At 42.6% G+C, this 16,283-nt stretch overlaps 1 protein-coding gene across 2 annotated transcripts; it reads left to right on the top strand.

The window, feature by feature from the left end:
* Positions 1-1,717: 1,717 nt before the first annotated feature.
* On the top strand, positions 1,718-10,541 carry PLEKHB2 (pleckstrin homology domain containing, family B (evectins) member 2). Of its 2 annotated transcripts, XM_009695625.1 has the most exons (9): positions 1,718-1,767; positions 2,383-2,535; positions 3,301-3,403; positions 4,297-4,336; positions 6,813-6,902; positions 8,062-8,176; positions 9,274-9,288; positions 9,668-9,700; positions 10,321-10,457. In XM_009695625.1, exons 1-9 carry the CDS (start codon positions 1,731-1,733, stop codon positions 10,455-10,457), a joined length of 723 nt encoding a protein of 240 aa, XP_009693927.1. In that variant the 5' UTR covers positions 1,718-1,730. The 2 variants fall into 2 exon arrangements, with proteins under 2 accessions (XP_009693927.1, XP_009693928.1); XM_009695626.1 differs by lacking the exons at positions 9,274-9,288; positions 9,668-9,700 and having other exon boundaries at positions 10,321-10,541.
* The last annotated feature ends 5,742 nt before the right edge of the window (positions 10,542-16,283 follow it).

Here is a 16,283-nt window from a genome sequence, read left to right as displayed (position 1 = left end):
GGAAATACACAGTGATTTCACCTTAGTGGGCAAACTGGAAGACATGGACGCACCATTGGAGAGACCCGTTCCTGTGAAAATAAAGATCAAGATGACTATTTCCTTGTAAAGGAGAATCGAGGCGGAGAGGAACATATGCTGGAGTGGTGGGAGAATGAGGCTCGGGTCCTTTGTACCCCCCTTTGTTACTTTGGAAGAATAAATTGGCCTCTATTTCTGACACTCTCTCTTTGCAGACAGGTGACAACAGCATGCTTAGACCTCAGAGCAGGACTGGGTGACCAGGATTAAAGCAGGATAGGAGTTTGACACTCCCTTTCAACAGGCCTTCAGCTAAATGTTTGTTTTCCCAGAGAGCTGGTACAAAAGCCAAGAGTAGGAGGTTTATCTTGGAGTTTAAACTTTACTTGCAGGTGGTTCTCGCCATCACACCCAAGCCTGTGCTGGATGTGGCTTCCTTCAATACGAAATCCCGCTGGCTATAGTCTTTACTTATGTGTTACAGTATTTGCCCAGTACTGTGAAGAGGACACAGCTACAAGTAATATCCAATAGATGGCATATATATGTCTATCAGAAAAATAAGTGGATGCTTACTAACTTTATGTTTTACTAGAAGATAACAGAACTCTCTTCTCTTCCTACCTCCCCTCAGCTTTAAATACATTCCTTGTCTGGGAGGAGTTCCTTTGTCTATCAAATCTACTATGCCACCTTTCCCCCTCACTTCTTATGCTGCTACAAGTAGAATGTTATCTGGTAGGTTGAAGGATCTGTCCCTCATATTGGCTTACCAGCCCCACAAATAATGTCTAAAAAAGGCAGCCTTCTCAAGGGAGGTTTAAAATGCTTCTGTTCTTGCTTTTCCAGTTCAACTGCATCCAGATAGTTGTGTTTTTATTAATCCATTTTAGAACAATAGTCAGAACACCATTATGCTATAAAATAAAAACTCATCCTCCAATATATCCTATGCTTGATCTCTTTTCTTTAGCATGCTCATAAACCAGAGTGCAGTAGTTGAGTGCTTAATGTCATATGTGATAACTTGAATTTAACGCAGGGTCCTCCCCATGCCATTTCAAGCTTCATTTAACAGTTGAGGAGAAATGAGAATCTCACTTCGTGGGCTTAACTTATTTCCGTTCATCTTGGAGGGAGCTAGTGACGGTTTGGAAGAAATACAAGTCATAAAAACAGCTTTCTCCTTCCTGTTTAAGATTAAATTGTTTCAGCTTTTGTTTTGGCTGGACTTTGAGCCAGTGAATGAAAAAAAACCAGAAGAGGAAGTACAGCAAAAGGGAGGTAGGGAAGAAGTGAGGCTGCTTAGTAACTGGAGAGCGCAGAATACAGGAAGCATACGTATGTCAAGAGAACAACTTTGAAAGGAACTGGTGGTGACTCACGAAGCAGTCAGTCCCGTCTGTCTCTGCCCCATGTTGCAAGAGTAGTAGCTGAAAGCTTGTGCGTTTTCCACTTAAAGTCAAAAGTGGTCTCTGATCGTCACATTGCTACAGGTGCACATTTGTTAAGTCCTAAAATACTAGTTGTGCCATAGTGACTATCCTCAGCTGAGATCTAGCGTGTCTCTGCAATAGCAGCTGGGTACACACAGCTATAATATGTGATACTGTACTTTGAGATGGCTCTTTCTAATGTATTATTGTGAAATGCTGAAGACTGCTTTTCTCCCCCTCACCTTCCTCTTCCATCCACTAGATTAAGCAACAATGGCATTTGTGAAGAGCGGATGGCTGCTCCGGCAAAGTAAGTCATGAGCCTTTTACCTCCTTTTCTCTCCACTGTGTCTAACTTCTTCAAAAAACATCAGAGCAACTTAGTAATTCCCAGGTCTTTCTTAAAACAAGTCTCTAGCTCTGTGGATTGTTTTTTGGTTTTGTTTTGTTTTTTTTTCACCTTTAGCACACTTCACAAAATGACCTGTCATGACAGCATTTCCATGTGACCTTTTGGGTATACCAGCGGGAAAGAGGATATACCATATCTGAGGTGTCTGACTGGCATTCAGCTTCAGATGCTGCTCTGTAATTAGTGCTGTATAAGTGGAGACTTGGAAACTTTACCTGACACCTTAACTTAATGTCTTCAATTAGTCATGCCCTCTGCTTGTTCTTGCAGCAAGTTAGAACTAAAGTGCCAGGTTATGCACTTAAAATAAACTCAGTTGACTTTGAACACTAGATAAAATCTGGAACCCCATTCTGTAATGTTCTGAAGTGGGTATGTTGTACTACAGGATTTGCTTGGCACCTCAGAATGTCTGGGGCAACTGTGAAGGATTTATGGGTTTATTTTTTATTAACTCTAGGACAGAAATACTTCCTAATATGTGCCCTCAAAAGTGACTGTCTGATTTTTAAGGTACTATTTTACGTCGTTGGAAGAAGAATTGGTTTGACCTGTGGTCTGATGGCCGCTTAATATTCTATGATGATCAAAATCGCCACGATATAGAAGATAAAATCCACATGCGAATCCATTGCATCAACCTCAGAGTGGGGAATGAATGTCGAGGTAATAATGAAACCTGCAGTATTTGTGTATTCAGAGATTCTTTACAACTTCAGTGCCTGCCCAGCATACCATTTACAACACCACTGCAGAAGTAAACGCATCCAAGAAGAGTGCGACTTCATTGTGGTTAAAAAAACCTCCCACTCCTCATCCCCTAAAAAAACCCAACCCAACCAACGACTAAATTCCTATATAGATACCTAGGATGTGCTATTACCATGTGATAGATTAGGTTAGGGTTTGATGCTTCCTTTTAAAACTCACTGAGGACAGCGTACCATATATGCAGGTGGCAGGCATGCACGCACGTGAGAATTGGATGTTCACAGTAGATGTGTGTCTGATTATAGAGTGTTACTGGTGTAATTATAGCGCTGCCTGGAGTGAGAGGCAGGACTAGAAATAGGAAACCTCAGCAGATTTTTTTCCAGTATTACTGAGTTAATTTCTAGCATTTGTCAGTACTCCACTTGGTGCTGACACAAGTGAAGGACAGAAGTGTTGGAGAGTATTTATTGCTAAGTATGGCTTGGCTCTGCTGTAAGACACTGGCGTTTCTTTGCCATGACTTACTTTCAGGACACTCTGAAGAGCGAGAACAGGTTATTTCCTTCTGTAATTTGTTCTGATGCCACAAAAGGCACCTACAACTGGCCCTAGTTTATTTTGTCCAGACTTCTACATAAACTGTCTTCCTTCTTGTAAATGTGATCATGAAATTCTGGTTATTGATATTTCATAACTCGTCTCTTTTTTCTGACTTAGATTTCCAGCCTCCAGAGGGGAAGCAGAGAGATTGTTTACTGCAGATTGTTTGCCGTGATGGGAAGACGGTCAACCTCTGTGCAGAGAGTGCAGATGACTGCCTGTAAGTCTGCCAGAAAATAATTGTTTTTGCTGCCTCTTCCTCTTTTATCTTTTTCTCTCTTTAATTATTTTCCTTCCTTCGGACTTTCACAGACATGTTTTAAGAAAGTTTTCAAGCAAGTAAAAGCAGGCTTTCAGTGACAAAAAAACATAGCTCTCCTAGAAGTCACCTAGCTCATGCAAACTAACTGCAAGTTAAGTCACTGAAAACACTGAAGGCTGAGCAGGAGTCAAAGTATCTTATTAATATGGCTAATGCAAGGCTTGCTGAACAGAGTTTTTTTTCACTTTTCCCATCCAAGTAGTACATGAGCCTGCATAGCCCAGGGACATCCCAGCCAGTAGTGAAAGGAAGAATACTCCATTATTGTGAACTCTCAACTGAGCTTGGCTATGTATAGTTAGGTAACTTCTATCATCAGTGTTTGCCAAGTACGCGTGGTGCATCAAGCATGCTCCCAGCCATCTGGCATGGGAGAGTCTGCGTGAAGTATATGTACCTTCTGTTCAAACTCGAATAGCATCAAGACCCACACTCCCTAGTCAGCGCAGATGCAACTGTTCAGGCAGGAGATACAATTTCCTTTTTTTTTCGTGGCTGCATATTACCTAGCTGTTGTGCTTGCAGGGAGGACCTTCAAAACTGCATCTGTTCCTTCTCATATTCCTCCTCATTCCTTCTCAGCTCTGCAAAGAAATTAATTTCTCAATCTTGGTGTAACACCTTTGTGCATTCATTTTAGTGTATCGTTAGGCTTTGCCATATGCAGTATCTTAAACTCTGCTCCTGCAGTACCTGTAGTTGCTAACCTTGTTTTTTTCATAGTCCTAAAAAGAAAAGGTGGTGTTAATTTTTATCAGTGTTCACTAAACAATGTTTGGGTTTTTTTGCAGGGCATGGAAAATTGCTCTCCAGGACGCCAGAACAAACACAGTAAGTGTACTACCTAGACTTTATACTGATAGAGAAGCAGCATGTCAGTGTTACGTGTCATCCAGCCGCTTACTTCTGAAATCTTGTTCTGTCCTTCTCTGCTAGAGAAAAACAGGGTCATGAGCATGATGGTAAGGCTTGTGGGTGGGGAGAAGAGTGATCCTCTGGATCACAAGCATGTCATCCTTACAGCCAAGTCCAGGGAAATACATGCTGGGTGGAAGTGAATGATTTCAGGGAATGATTTCTCTGGGTGGAAATGAATGTTTGGGAAACTGATCTGTAAGGGAAGTGGGCACTGAGGCAGTGGGCAAAATGCAACCAGTAAAAATGCACTTTCCACTCCTAGCGTTGGTTGCCTACCAGGTGCAGCGCTAAAGGAAGCTTACTGCAAAGAAGCTGTTAATGTAGATCCATTACATCGTGGGATGCTCCTTGGCGGAGACTAGGGGAGGAGCAAGAGGTGCTTGGAAGGGAGTACAGGCATGCTGAGAAGGAGTATATTACCTCTGCATCGGCATGCTAGCTGTGGAGAGTGAAGAGGTCAGGAATCATAAAAGCCTCTCTATGAGCCTTGGAGTTCTCTAGAGAACTGTATCTTTGGGGAACCACGTCCATCCACTTGTGGGTATTGTTAATTTGTTTTTCCTCCAGACTGCCTTCCGGAGTACTCTTCAGCACTAGCTTTCCTCGGATGGCTAGACTGAACCAACCTGAGATGTTTCTGTTTCATGGGGAAATGCTGGGTTTTGTACAAGCTTATCTCAGTTTTTGATGGGTCACATTAACACTGCCACTGTACTGAGGCATCTGTCATATGATATAACTTAGATATGTAGATACCCAAAGCAAGCACTTGTCATAGCAAAACTACCCTGGACATGATTGCCTCTGACTGCAGCCATGCTACACTGCTTCATGGTGCTAAATGAGAAGTGAAGGAATTGCCCTCACACAGAGGACACAACACTCACTGTCTGTCTGCTCTAGTTTTAGGGGCTTTATCTTGCCTATGTGCGAGACAGTGACTCCTGGTTTCAGGAGTTGGGAGCTGCTGCTTTTCGTGTCTCTCACACTCAGCTGCCAGCCCTGCTAGATGGCATTCAAAACTTGCCAGTGCATCACCTTTGTCAGCCAAGGCAGACCCGTGCTACTGAAAGTAGGGCAGGTAGCTCTCTGCACGAGTAGTATCATAAATTAGCACTTCCCAAAGCTATTAAAAGTCTCCAACAAGGACTTGAACTAGCCAGGTAACTGGGTTTGAGTCCATCTGTAGGTGTCTGACACGGCTTTCAAAAATATGAAGCATCCAGCAGTGCCTCAAAACTTTACTGGAATAGCAGGGTGATCACCCTACCTTTGAGAATTATGTCATTTACAGATGTTTGCAGGCTCGTGTCATATGCCTGTACAGAGTTCCCTGTAGCAGAACAGAATACATTTACTGCTAAGATGTAAGTATTTGATGGACTTTTTCTCAGGTGGTGGAGATACCTGCCTCTTCATATAGTGCTTTCAACAGTATGTTTCAAGCAATCCTTAGAATCTCCACCACAAGTTTGACCTGGGATATGCCCATAGTATGCCCCTAAAAGTCTTTCTACAGTCCAGGTACAAGAGATAACAGAAACATTCTCTATTGAGCTATTAAAATGTTCACTTGGAAATTAAAAAAAGGGAGCTGTTTTTTTTTTCTTGGGATAGGGCACTGAGAGCATCACTGTAGATTTCTGATATTAGGGGCAAGAATACAACGCTACTGTAACAAATCTTAATTATCTTTGAGAGCCCCTTGTAGATGGAATCAAGTAAGCTATCACCTTTGCCTCATGGCTGTCTTCAAAAAGGACCAGAACACTAGGTGGCATTTGCAAAGTAATTCCCTAAAAACAACCAAGCCCCCGAAATCCTTACAGTTAAACCTCTCTTACTGTATTTTTTTTTTAAAGTCTCCTCACAGCCAGAAAGTGAGAGATGGATAAGAACTGTGAGAGTGTTCTGCTAAAATGTTCAGGTGCCACTTTTGGCTACTGCATTTGTTTCCTTTATCTGCTTTTGCAGAACTTGGTGATACCACTCTAGGGTGCCAGGAAGCAGCTAGCTTAGTTGTGAAGACCTTTTTATCTGAAAACAGAGGATGAACAAGAGGGTAGTTTCTAAAACTGAGGCTATGAAATGATGGAAGGAGTTAGTGTGCTTGCATGTACACATACGCATGTGCGTGTGCACGTGCACATACACAGGTAAGAAATTCTATGGCTCCTTCCTGTGGTTGATCAGGCGTTTGTATTCTCCCAGGTCTGCTCTCCAAGTACTTACTTTTTGCAGCGCCTTATAAGGTACTCACTGCTTTCTTAACATGCGGCACATCTAAAGGTTACTCTTTCTTTGGAGTCTTTAAGTTTTAATCCTTGCACTACTCTAACTGGGTGTCTGTAGGAAAAGGTGGTAACTGCTTCCTTTCCGTGGTGTTTAGGGCTACGTGGGATCTGATGTGATGTATGATGAGACAGCCATTTCCTCAGCCCCTCCTCCCTATACAGCTTATGCCACACCATCACCTGAGGTAAGAGAAACATTAAAATAAGCGAGGTAGGAGAAGTGGCCATCCTTCAGGCATTCAGACTGTACTCCCAAAGTGCTCTGTTTCACTGTTAGATCCAGCTTTAAGGTTTGCACAAAAGGACAGTGAGAGTAAGGCACTAACAATCTATTGTCTCTCCTATTTGAGATGGATTTCCTCTGAAAGGGATGAGGCCGATTTGGTTGGGAGGTATATAAAGGGATGGTTGCTGAGTGAACTTGGAAAATAAAGCTTCTTAGAGACAAGGCAGAAGTTATTTGGCTAATCTTGAAAAATATTGGCCACGCAGCTTTTAACATAAGGAGGTGTGACTACACTTTCACATTGTGTAAGCATTGGAAGGATATAAAATCAGTAGTTTTAAAAATAGGATTTAATGACTGGAGTTGTCACTTTTAACACATAAGGATTTTGTTGTATCCAGAATGTCATAGCAACACAGTAACTCTAGCTCCTGGATGCACAGTTCTTTTGTAGTGGAGAAGGAGCAGCATTGGGGCGAAACCAGTACACATTGAGGATTTCTGGATGTTCTGACTGACGTGCAGTGACACACAAAGGGACAGTTTGGGGTAGTATACTTGTTGCACTATAGGTGCTCTGCTGCAGCTCCTCACTGTTAGAAATAGCTGTGAAGAACTAGATGCGGTACTTGGGAGCTGTAGCGGGGCTAGCAGCGGGCCTCCTCTTTTGGAGAGCAAAACTGCTTCCAGAACATACAGCTACAGAGTATTTGTCCTGAATCTGACAAGATTCACACTTGCACTGTGCTAGAGGGAAGTTGGCTGGAGTTTCCTGGGATCAGCTGCTGCCTACCTGGCACTTCTGCGCTCTCCAGAGAGCTGTTGTCGGCATGAGGGCAGAGAGGAGAAGCTGGTAAGGGTGCTGTGGCTCTGCCTGATGGTCCAGGCCCTGCCTCTGCCATTCACCAGCCAGGAAGGGTGGACAGCACGTCCTACTTAGGAGCACTTATTTTTTCAAGCAGCTCTTCTGAATCCTTTCCAGGGAGTAGATAGACTGTATCAGTACAGACTGGATATTTTAGCGAAACACTGACTGCATTAGAAATGAGGGAGAATTGAACAAAGTGCGGATACACAGCAAAGAATACTTTCATAATTGGGATTTTTAATTTTACCAGGTTTATGGCTATGGCTACGACCAGTACAATGGTGCATATCCCCCTGCTGGTCCTCAGGTCTTCTATGCCTCCAACGGACAAGCCTACGCTGTTCCCTATCAGTATCCATACCAAGGTAATCAATATCAACCATATCCTTCACCTTCCTATAAAGCTATTTGAGGCAGGTTTTTTTGGCTTTAAATCTATTAATCACCATCCTTTACCACCCCCACTCCTGCACAACAGCATGATAGAAGAAACCTGATTTGCAACTGGAACCAAGTCCCCTTACCCTTTCACAACAGAGCGAGCGCAGTGAAATCTGTGTTAAGTGATTTAACCTTCCTAGTGTGATCCCAACATATTTAAATTACTTCATAAACTCTTTTTGAAGCACATAGAACTCTCTAACTACAGTAGGCAGCATGTTTTCTAAGGAAAGATAGAAGAGCCAGAACAAGATTGATTCAGTATGTCATATTGGGCATTGATGGAGCTTTTGATTCATCTGTTGCTCTTATACCTAGCTTAATTATTTCAACACTGACATTCAGCTATGACCTCAGAATTAAACGCAAGTTTCAAGGGTAAATCTGTTCCCAAAGCATGGTTGTAACTGGTTCCTTCCCCACGTGCTGGAATTGCTGTAAGGCAGTACATTCAGCCTTGTGAAGTTCTGTTGCTCTGTTCAGGTTTGTATAGCTTTCAATCCCAATAAAAGAGGATCAACTTTTAGGGTGTACTTTTAAGCTTAGTCATCTTAATTTAGGATTAGGTTTGCATAGAGAGCCCCAATCCTACAGAATTAGGGCTTTAGAGTAGTTTGGGTAATATAAATATTTGGATAATATAAAGATTTAATTTACTAATTGTTTATGACCTGGATCTGAAAACAAGAATCTCTACTCAGAATTTTTTTCAGCTTTAAGGGAGATTTTTTTCTTTTTTCCATTTGACATTTGTCAAGTTATTTCATTTGCCTTTTCCATTTTTTGTTACAAGAGAGGTTCATCAGCCTAAAGCTTTTAAAGCTTTCCTCATCTGAGTTAGTGAAGTCCTAAGATACAGATCACATATATGCAAACACAGAGGAAGGTGGGCTCTCTTGGTTCTTGACAGCTGAAAAGCAGCAGCTTCTTGAAAGTGCCAAGAACTATTTCTAAAACCTACCAGCAGGCCTTGGAAATCAAGTTTCAGAAACCTGCATGATAAAAATGCAGCATTAAACAGTAACTCTCCTAAACAGTTTGCAAATCCAGTGTGTTAAGATACTAGTTATAGGTCGGGCATAGGAACTAAGCCTCGATGTTTTCCTTCACTAGGGTTACTGCAACTAAATTTTAGGGGTCAAGCTCACCCCTAGCAACTAACTTAACCCCTGTACTTTGGGCTTCATTGCTCATTGTCTGAATTGACATAATCCTTCTCATGGGGTTCCCGGTCATGCATCATTGAGAGTCAGTGAGAGCCTTTTCCAGTTGTATGACTTGGATTACTTCAGTATCTGTTACAAACAACATTGCGGTATCTTCAGGAATATTTTATCTTCCTGAAATGTCTGGAAAGGAAAGCAGTACCATTATGTTTGCTTCGCAGGTAGGAGCTAAGTCACAAAACATGACAGGTGGAGCTTGTACAAGTCTGTTGCAGAGCAAGGGTCAATTGGTGGTTTCTTGAGTCTTAGGTTAATTCCTTACTACTGGGCCAATCTTCATCTGAAAAGAAATGTAGCAGCTGTCACCACACAACAGATCACTCCAGGATGTGAAGGCTGAATTTTAGTAGTAGGCAGTACTTGTAGAGTAAATAACCGATACACAGTTTCTGACAAACCACTGTCTTCAGAGCTGCCAAAGGTTTTGGTTTTTTTTTGAGTGTGGGGAGGAAACTGCACTATTTCCGTAACTTCAAGGTTGAATCAATTTTTAGACCCATTTCTTGTATTAAATCCACTAAGTGTTTGATAGAATGATACAAGTAATTCATAAGTTCTTTGCTAATATAAATGCAGAACAATGTTCGGTTTTGCATTTGTGATGAGCTTTTCTCCCACGTATTAAACTCTTACAAGGCTAGAAGTGTTGCTAGGCCTCTGGATTTATTTAATAAATGTGGAGGCTGATTCCAAAGAGATATATTCTACCTTTGTAACTGACATCATCTTAGTGTTCGATGGATGGAAGAAAGTGAAAGAACGAGCATGTTTTGAAATCACAACACATGGTTTTAAGATATACATTTCTTTTGTCCTCCTCCTAACAATCTCTTATTACCTAGGACCTTATGGCCAACCCCCTGCAAATCATGTCATCATTCGAGAGCGTTACCGTGACAGCGATGGAGATCTTGCACTAGGCATGCTTGCTGGAGCAGCGACCGGAATGGCTCTGGGATCATTATTCTGGGTCTTCTAGATTACCCGTTCCTTATCTTTGTAGTTCCAAAAACCTTTATTGTGTGCAATAATATATTGGCGATGTTGTTTACTGTTAAACTTTAAGAAATGCAATAGTTATTTTTGAGTAGTGACATCTTAATAACTGATTCTTAACTGTCTTAAGGAGAGTTTAAAGGCACCATTTAGTTGAGTGGTTGGAGGTGGCATGTGCTGCTTTTGATTTCTGTTCTGATATGTGGAGTTAGAAGGATTTGTACTGATAAGGATGAACATGAGCACCAATGTAATATGGTAGCAGTCACTAGCTTTATGGACAGGCTGTTATTGTAAACACTGTAGAAAAAATTGATTTGGGGACAGGGCTAAAATCTGGTCCAAATAGGAGGTTTACAGGAGCCCTGCATTAGCATATATGTAGTACTGGCTTCTAAACATTCCCTGGACAAACATATAGCTCAGCAGAAACTCCTTGGCATTAGGTAGTCTGCCATGCTTGAGGATTTTTTTGTTTTCAAACTTGCCTGCAGATGGTAGTGTATTTTCTTAGATGGAGTCGTATACCTGTCTCTCACACCATCCAGGTGAAGTTGTCTTTGAGAACGTAGAAGCAAACTGCTAAGGAGTGGCAGCACTCTTCAGTTCTTTTATTCTCCCAGAAATGTGAATGACCAGTGGCAAGGAAGACCAATGTTTGTTGTTCCACCTCCCTCTTTACCCTGAGTCCCTCTTCTCTGGTCAGATGGAAGTAATGGTTCTTTAGCTTTGCAAGTGGTCTTCCTTGTCTGTAGAACAGTTGCTTCAGACATTGTACCAACTGCATTGCTGAGGAAGAGGCCATTGTCTAGTGTCTCTGCTCGTTGCTGCTGTTGCTCTGCGGAGTCTTCAGGAGGAGAACTAACTTGAAGAACCCTTGCCCTGTTGGGCCTACCAGAACCCCTCTGCAGGCAGTAATAGTCAAGAGGGGAGAGACAAACAGCACAAGTAGACCTTGCACACAGGCACTTTGATATCAGCTGCCTTGCCATGGCTAGGATAGAACGTCTGCCTCAGCCTGCTGGGTCTCCTGAACCAGGTTCATTATTTGCCACTAGTTTTGAGCACAGCTGAGCCTGGGTTTGTTCTGTGCGTGCTTCCCCCTCACATTCAGCAGGTCTCCCCTCCATGACTTGTTAAGGAAAACACTCCGAGGAACCTGGCTGGCTTTGCTTGTATGTCTGGTTCCTTACACAATGTGCTCCTGCAGGCTGCTGTGCTATGGACTGTAATCTGGAGTGCAATTGTTAACGTGTGTTATGTGGCCTATTACCTTATCCTGTTATAATCCATGCTGAGCTGGGCTTGGCACAGGAAGGAAAGCTCTGAAGAAATGCACGTGCTTTCTTAGTCAGGTAAAAGAGGCAGGGTGCCTAAGTTGAGTTCTTTATAGTAAGAGGACTTATTTTTATACTTCCACTTTCAGCTTCCTGTATTCATGCTGTTTTAATATGTTAAGTCAGTCTTATGCTTTCATTCAGAAATAGGTTAATTTCCCTAAGGTTCATGGGATTTCAGGTACGTCAGGAAAGATGAAAATAGATGAGAACTTGCATCTGCATAAATTTACATCAAGCCCCAATCTTTTTCATTTCATCCTAGAGCTGTCTTGGCTCCATCCTACATATTTAAGCAATAGAGGTCTGGGACAAGAGTTTGGGTAGCAGCCAGGGGAAGCACTAAGCTTTCATGACTCCTAGGACCAACCCAACAAACTGAAATTGGAAGTAAACAGACAGATGTAATCTTGGCTGCATTACTAAGAGTGGGCCTAAGCCAGGGAATGTAAACTTCTTTCAAGAAACTTTGGCCCAGAGCAGACCACCAATGTACATCCATGTCCTTTCACAGCTGCATATGTGCAGCATGCTGCTGGTATCTACTGAAAGGACTCATTGGAGGTTCAAAAGAGGACTAAAGCGAAAGTTTCCTATGGCTAGTGCAAACCAAAAGAAATTGGAATACACTGCTGAAGTTCTCTTAGAGGCCTGGTACCCTCGAGGTCCGAAAGAGGTGGTGACTGCCTCGAACTTAAGTGAACAAATATTTCTATCCTTTTTAAGCCTCGAGATAACCTTGAAGCTGATTACAGGTCTACACTGCTCTTTAGTTTGTGCTTTGCAATGTAACTAGTTCTGCAGAACGCCTCCATCTCTTCTTCCTGTGTGATACTTAGCTTGTAAGGGGTGGGGGAGAATAAAACAAGTGAACATCATTGCGATTTCTTTTGAATTTCATAATGAATGTGAAAGAATAGCACAAAGTGAATCAGCTAGTATTTACTGTGTAGGATTGGATAGCTGTTTTTTGGTTTTTTGCAGGAGCTTTTGATTCTAGCAGGGGAACATGTCTCCTTGCACTTTCAGGCGGTAACTGTATTTAAGTCCCCAGTTTCTTTAAGTCAAGTATATAAGATAAAGACCGTTGATTGCAAAACATTCTTGGGTTGAATCTTCTCAAGGGGAAAAAAATTTACAAATTGAAGCTGAAGATCCTAGTTCCATCTTTGTAACAATAGGCTGCTTTTATACAAAAATCATGCATAGGCATTTAGAAGCTAGCAAGCAAGTATACAAAACTCTGCTAGAGCATAAAATCAAGAGAGCAGTTATCCTATTGCAGGTGCTGGTAGCCTTTCTGATCTCACTGCAGAAACAGAAGTGGAAACTTCTTGGTGCACAAAGCAGCAGCATGGGGATAGCCACTGGAATTCACTGGCTGTTAAAGCTCATAGACTTGCTTCCTGAAGACACGGCCGTACCTCCTGTTGCTCAGGAACAGAGTGGAGGTTTGGTCATATCCATAATAATGTCCGGCTGGATAGACAGTCATGACTCAATAGCCTTTCTTTGCCCAGTCCAGTACTTCATATATCTGCAGTTTGTGTAGATGCTGGTGTGAGCTAAAGGAGCAGGAGCCAGAGTGGATTTTGGGACCTGGGAGGACTGCCATGCCAGCTTCTGCAGACAAGTGATACCACAGTGATGGGAAGAAGCAGTGGGTGCAGCAAGATCATTTTCAAAACAGATTAAAACGATAGACCTAAGCAGGTGCTTGTTTCTGAATGGTGCTGTGATCCCAGTTATACCTGCATAGCACCCAAGCACCTGCTTTCCTACTGGAGGCCCAGTACTTGACCTCCCTAAAGCTATGGGAGGTCCACAGCCACTACAGTGCCACCAGTTTTTGCAGTGGAGGCTATCAGTTAAGGATGACTGAATCTCTTGTTACAGACAGCAGTTACAGTCTGTTCAGAATTAAAGGTCAGTGCTTACAGAGATCGTGAGTCTACATGCTCATCTGTCACTAGTTACTTTTGGATTCTCAGTTATGGATACCAGGACAGAGCCAGGCTTCCAGAGAGTGGTGTGGAAGTGCTCAGCCTTCTGCTAAGTCCGACCACATTAAGGAGGTGAACCAAGGCCCCCTCCCAAATTCTTAGTTACATGTGAAAACACAGCTATTGAATTATTTAGCTTGAACATGAGGGGCTAGGGAGCCAGCCCCTTCTCCTGAGTGGGTAAAGGCTGATGAACTAGAGAGAAGGGGATGGGAAGTGTTTATGTACAGGGCAACCATGCAGACTTTTGGCAAAGACACATCTTTTCTAGTGCTAAAGCACATTCTGAGCTGCATCTAGATGGAGCTACCCTAAATGTCACACAACACTGCCTTCATTTTGTTTGTTCTTCAGTGGAGATTCAATAGGTGATGGAACCAGCTAAGACAGTGAAATAAAGAAGAAAATTCACACCCATGTTCCTCAGATGTGTTTGTGGCTTTTCCTCCTCATGATATGACCAAGATAGATACGTGTAAATCATGGAGTAGCATGCAGCAAATGTTGCCCCCCCCAGATCCTTCATGTTCTTGTGCACTCTCTATCTTAACTGCTGTATGTCCTCATTTTCATTATTGATTTATAGCAAAATACCCTTAGCAATAAAATTCATATTTAAGTGTAATTGTTTTGTCTTGACGTGTTTACTAGCCTTTGTTCAACATTTCTCATTTAGTTAGTCTGTAGATGGATATGTTTTTCAAACATGTAGTGAACTTACAGGAGGTTTCCTTTGCAAGGAAACAGCGCCATGATGAATTCTGTGCACCTCCCGTCTTTCCTAAGCAATTACAAGGGTGACTTGACTTGGTGGAAAAATGAACTAAGACAATTGTGGCTGTTGGAGTTAGAGCTCAGGCTGACGTACCTCCATCATCTCAGTTATCATTTAATAAACATGATGTAATGTCTGTGAAATCAGCAAAGTCACTCTGCACGAACACCCTATACCAAGATTAGAATTAAGGCCTATTTCTTTTTTAATGGAGTTGAAGGTTTTGACTCAGAAATGCTTAATCTTGGATATATGCAACACTGATCCAGATTTAGCATTTGACATTGTGTTATCAAATCAGCAGATTTGTACTGTTTAGTATTACAGTAAGCAGCTTGGAGCACAGATGTTGCTCTGGGCAAAATGCTACTGGTTGCTGTATTGGTATTTCCCATTTATAAATTGCTTCAGTGGAGTTGCGTACAATCAATAAGTTTACTTAGACAAAGACACTAAAGGACCACAGCTAGCTCCGCCACCTAAAGGCAGACTGTCTCGTACATTTGCGGGGAATTAAACTATTTGTCAGAAGGACCACAGTACATTTTGTAAACCATTATCCCTGCTTTATGCACATTTTGTTTTTACTGTTGAGGGGTGGTGGGTTTTTTTAGCTGCTAATCTGGGGGAGGAATGAAAACAAAATTGCTATTTCAACCAATCAGTTAATGTAGGAGGACACGTTGCTCTCCTCCCCAGCATGCTATGTTGACTGTGCTTATTTTATCAGTCACCAGTTCCATGTGATGGATTTATGAGGCTAAGCAGACCATTACGTACACTTAACCCTGCCCACCAGAGAGTCCGCCTTTACTGAAACTGCTGCACCAGAACAAGTTAGGGAACTAGATTTGCTGCACAAGGCTTAGCAGCTCCATACCTTCCTAAACTGCAATGCTCCTGAACTGGCAATAGCTTAGAGAACAGGATTTGCCTCTGTTACTGCTTTCCCTTCTCCTACTGCATTCCCTGTCCTGTTTGTGGTCACCAAATGCAACCACAGGAATTAACCTGGGTTGTATTCCTAAAAGGAGCTTTATTCGTTGCTCTCTCCTGTTGCGGTTCTACTACAATGCACTGAAGTAAGCATGGAGCATTTGCTGTTCCCTCCAATTCGGTGGAGCTCAAAGTTTCCCCCCTGTATGTTGTTAACTACAAACGAGAGCTTGTAACAACACTAATACACTGGTTTGGGAGTCTTCCGATTACACCAGGTTCTCTCATTAGGTTACAGAGTTTTCGAGGCATCTCTAAAAGGCTCCAAGACTCACAGGGCAAATAAAAACTCCAAATGTATCTGCATTAAAAATTTAAAGCTTAAGATCTGTTTGATGATGACTTTTAAGGCACAAGTTGTGAAAGTTTCAGACTGACTTAATCTGACTGAATATGGCAGACACGAGACTGATACCGCCTAGTTCTCCGCACACTTTAGGTACCGGAGTTAACTCTGCATTTTGCAAGGCAGTAAGTCTTCAGATGTAACAGGCAGAGTCAAGAGGAGAGTGACCGAAAACGATCGCTGACAAGCAACCAGAGCTTCCAGGGGCCAGGTGCGCGGGGGGGCAAAGGTGAGCTTACCCCGCGTGGGCGGCTCCCGGGGCACGGCCGGCGGAGAAGGCACAGGCCACCTCCCGTTTTCCGACGGACCGCGGGATTCTCTCACTAAACCGACTGCCCCGCTACTCCGCGCG

Source organism: Cariama cristata, unplaced genomic scaffold, assembly GCF_000690535.1.
Source record: "Cariama cristata isolate BGI_N322 unplaced genomic scaffold, ASM69053v1 scaffold12202, whole genome shotgun sequence".
Classification (NCBI taxonomy): Eukaryota; Metazoa; Chordata; class Aves; order Cariamiformes; family Cariamidae; genus Cariama; species Cariama cristata.
The sequence above is the reverse complement of the archived record's forward strand: the minus strand, read 5'-3'. Positions and strand labels throughout refer to the sequence as shown.

What these genes read in the sequence shown, in the direction of transcription:
- PLEKHB2 (XM_009695625.1), top strand. Translation starts at nt 1,731, where the DNA reads ATGGCATTTGTGAAGAGCGGATGGCTGCTCCGGCAAA. An exon ending in ATGCCACACCATCACCTGAG is followed by an intron (nt 6,903 to 8,061) that starts GTAAGAGAAACA and finishes TAATTTTACCAG; the next exon opens with GTTTATGGCTATGGCTACGA. An exon ending in AAGTCTGTTGCAGAGCAAGG is followed by an intron (nt 9,701 to 10,320) that starts GTCAATTGGTGG and finishes CTTATTACCTAG; the next exon opens with GACCTTATGGCCAACCCCCT.